At 35.6% G+C, this 4,217-nt stretch overlaps 1 protein-coding gene across 1 annotated transcript; it reads left to right on the forward strand.

The window, feature by feature from the left end:
• Positions 1-608: 608 nt before the first annotated feature.
• LOC107854648 (putative late blight resistance protein homolog R1A-10) lies at positions 609-3,386 on the forward strand. The gene is made up of 2 exons (XM_016699677.2): positions 609-2,998; positions 3,086-3,386. The coding sequence occupies exons 1-2, from the start codon at positions 697-699 to the stop codon at positions 3,097-3,099; spliced, it is 2,316 nt and encodes a 771-aa protein (XP_016555163.2). The 5' UTR covers positions 609-696; the 3' UTR covers positions 3,100-3,386.
• The last annotated feature ends 831 nt before the right edge of the window (positions 3,387-4,217 follow it).

The following is a 4,217-nucleotide window of genomic DNA, read 5'->3' on the forward strand; positions in this document are numbered from 1 at the left end:
AATAATAATAATAATAATAATAATAATAATAATAATAATAATAATAACGACGCCGTTTTAACACAAAAAGACAAAACATTGACAATGCACAAATATGACCTTTAACTACTCAAAACTGCACAAATATGACCTCTCTCCAAGTCAGCACTTTTAACGACATGGCATCGTGTGATTGGATTACCTTTTCACATAGGCGCGAGTGAAACTCACGCATGGAGGTTGCAAAATCGGAGGTCATATTTGTTCAGGTTTTGAATAGTTAGAGGTCCTATTTGTGCAATATCAAAGTTTAAAGTCAAAGTTATAATTTGGTGTCAAGTTTAGAATCATATTTATGTATTATCTATTTTTCAAAGCTAAATTAGATTAGGTTAGTTCAATATTTTAAAATTAAAACGTAGATATTCAAAATTTATACAAAAAGTAATATAAATTACAACTTGCATCTCAATAATATTTAAAAATACACGTTAAAATATTGGTCAAACTCTATACAAGTAAAAAGGAAAGGAGGAGTAACATAGTGTTGGAAATTAATTAAAGGGGGTTACATAACAAGTTACTATAAATAGAAAAGAGTGCTCTATTTGATATATCTTGAATTAATTACATAGATCCTCTCTGCTCCTTCAAAAACTATTTAGTTCCACTTCCTCTGCATATTTGCTAGCAGTTGTTGAAAAAGTTGATATCTTGATGGAGATTAGCACAGGTACTCATGATGATATCGTGCACGGGCTTGATGATGACTTGGAGATCATAGTGAAAAGATTGAGAGGACCACCGTTGGATCTTGACATTGTCACAATATCAGGCATGGGTGGCATTGGCAAAACAACACTCGCTAGAAAAGCTTATGATCATCTTTCAATCAGGTATCACTTTGACACTCTTGCTTGGGTTACAATATCTCAAGAATTTCAAGGTAGAAATGTACTTTTAGAGGTTATAGGTTGCATTTCCAACACAAACGATTATGATAAGATGGATGACAATGAGTTAGCTGATCTAGTGCAGAAAAAACTAAAGGGTCCAAGATACCTTGTCGTTGTTGATGATATTTGGAGGATAGATGTTTGGGATAGTATAAGAGGAATATTTCCTAATTACAACAATGGGAGTCGAATCTTATTGACTACTAGGGAAACTAAGGTAGCGATGTATGCAAGTACTAGTATCCCTCATAAGATGAACCTCTTGAATTTAGAAAACGGATGGAAGTTACTTCGGGATAAGGTGTTTGGACCAAAACATGATCATCCTCCTAAATTGGAAAAAATAGGAAAGGAAATAGTAGAAAAGTGCCAAGGACTACCCTTAACAATTTCAGTGATTGCGGGACATCTTTCTAAGAGGGCAAGGACGTTAGAAGGTTGGAAGGATGTCTCCCGGACCTTAAGTGAAATCGTTGCTAGTCATCCAGATAAATGCTTAGGAGTGCTCGGTTTGAGTTACCATCACTTGCCTGATCGCCTCAAACCTTGCTTTCTTTCTATGTGTATTTTTCCGGAGGATTTTCAGGTTCAGACTTGGAGATTGATCCAATTATGGATTGCAGAAGGTTTCATAAGGACGTCTGCAGGAAGTCATAAAAGTTTGGAGGAAGTGGCGATAGATTATTTAGAGGACCTTATCAGCAGGAACTTGATACGGGCTAGAAAAAGGAGATTCAATGGTGAGATAAAAACATGTGGTATACACGATCTACTACGTGAGTTCTGTTTGAAAGAAGCTGAAATGACAAAGTTTATGCATGTTGAGAGAACTTACCCTCCTCTTCCAGAACATAAGCATAATGTTCGTCGCTTCAGTTTTCAAACCATGTCTTATACACTTGATGATTGGTATGAATTATTACCCCCTGTTGCCGAATCTATCTACTTGTTTTCTCGATTGGATCTACCTTTTACACCCCGTATTCATCTTCACGGGAAATCTCCCATCTGTTGTCCTATAATGCATGAATTTTTCTGTCGTTTCAACTTTCTTAGGGTGTTGGCCATCTTCAATGGAGTTGTAAGTTCTCAATCATTTCCACTTGTGGTTACAAAGTTATTTCATTTGAGATTTCTACAACTTCGATTTCATGGCAATATTCCTGAATCAATCTCAGATCTTCAGAATTTGCGAACTCTAATTTGTAGTGGTAAGTCTTCCGAATCAATGTCAGATCTTGAGTATTTGATAAATGAAGGTTGTAGTGATAATTCTTCCGATATAACCTTACCGGAGAATATATGGATGATGAAGAACTTGAGGTTTATACGTCTTCAAGGAGTTGCTTATTTACCAAGTCCTTCAAGTGAAAGAATTATAAATAAGCATCTGGTGGCAGGGTTGCCAAATCTAGGGGAATTTTCTAATCTTTGTTACTCGGGTTGTACGAATGAAGTCTTTTCTGGCGTTCCCAATTTAAAGAGATTGATCATTCGTACACCTTCGTCCAAACAAAAAAATTCACCCGATCTTGAGCTCTTGGATATGTCCAGCTTGAGAAAACTCGAAGCATTCAAGTGTTACTTCGAGAGATGTTATTGGCTCATGGATATGTCCATCAAGAATTTTGTTTTGCCAAAATCACTTAAGCGGTTGAGTTTAAACAGGTGTAAGTATTTTCTTTGGGAAGACATTACATCAAAAGTGGTCATGTTGCCAAATCTTGAAGAGCTCAAGCTTAAATATTGCAAAGCCGATGATGATGTATGGAGATTGAGCGATGAAGACGAGTTCAAAAGCTTGACATTGCTGTTACTGAGCAATCTAAATCTTGAGCGTTTGGAAGCTACCATTGATAACTTCCCGAATCTAAAACGCCTTGTTCTGAAGGATTGTGACGACCTGCAAGAAATTCCATCAGATTTTGGGGAAATTTATACTTTGGAGTCGATTGAGTTACATTTTTGCAGCGCTACTGCTGAGGATTCTGCCAGAAAAATTGCAAAAGAACAAGAGGAAATGGGAAATAATCCCCTTAAGGTCAACATACGTCGAAGTTACTGTAAGTTTTACATTATTGATTACCTCATCTTTGTTAAATCTTACCTCCTAGAAATTAAGATGATGACTTCTACGCTTTATCTTGCAGATTCAGGCAAATGAAGTTTATTTTGAGGGACAATCTAATGCTATCTTCCAAATCCCGAACCTTGTTGCTCATATTTTCGTTTTTAAGTTCATCATTGTTTGCTAAGTTCTTGTTTTAGGAATATGTTTAATACATGTCTTGTCCATTTGTGATTTCATATTTTGTATATGGTAACTATTGATGTACTGTAATATCTATTTCGCTTTCAATCTATTATGCATAGCCTATGGAATATAAGAGCCAAAAGTTTCACACTTTGAATCTGTTTTCCTCTCTTCAAGAATACATGTTTTTCATTGATGAGAGGTGATTTCACACTTTGAGATGCTGGATATCGATAATCTTTCTCATGGATGGTAGTAACAGTAAGTAATCTAGCTTCTGATAGGAATGTCAGATATAGTATGATTAAACTATAACTTCTGTTTGATCATGTGCTATTGATGTTGAAACTCATTGCAGTTATACATAAACAAGATACAAAGCTTCAAAAAGAATCATCATTTTCTCCTCGATTCTTCCTTCTTAAGTTTAACGCTTATTTAGAAAAGAAAATTCATGAGATGAAGGTTGAGATCTAGAATGTCCCATATTATGTAGCTAGGGAAGAGAAATATCACGCGTTTTCAACCAAGTTTGTCATTGGTTATGGATTCTTTCTCAACATCCATCGAAGCAGATATCTAGAAAATTATACACTGGTGACTGGTGTAAAGCCTGCATCTCCTGAGTGAAAGATATCATGAATAAGTGTTTGTTTCTGTAAGAAACTCACTTACATCAAGGAACAACACACATATAAAATCAAGAAAGAAATTTGGAAATAAAATAGATGACACACAAATTTAACGTGGAAACCCAAGTTGGGAAAAACCACGTTCAACGACGAGCTCACTATATGGAAGATAGAGTACAATCAAATCCTCAAGAATTCAAAATATGAAGGAATGAGGATAAAGAAGATTTTAATCTTCAGTACAAGAAAGACACTGCCTCAAGCAGTTACAGAGAAAATATATATCACCAACATACAGAAAATGCCCTTGAGAAATAGGCTGCACTTCCAGGAAAAACTGGTGACCAGTAACTGTACAATAGGCACATGATCTGCTCAACTTTCCTACAATTGGGA

This window comes from Capsicum annuum, chromosome 5 (genome assembly GCF_002878395.1).
Source record: "Capsicum annuum cultivar UCD-10X-F1 chromosome 5, UCD10Xv1.1, whole genome shotgun sequence".
Lineage (NCBI taxonomy): Eukaryota > Viridiplantae > Streptophyta > Magnoliopsida > Solanales > Solanaceae > Capsicum > Capsicum annuum.

Excerpts from the sequence above, each read along its gene's own strand:
- LOC107854648 (XM_016699677.2), top strand. The coding sequence starts at position 697 with ATGGAGATTAGCACAGGTACTCATGATGATATCGTGCACGGGCTTGAT.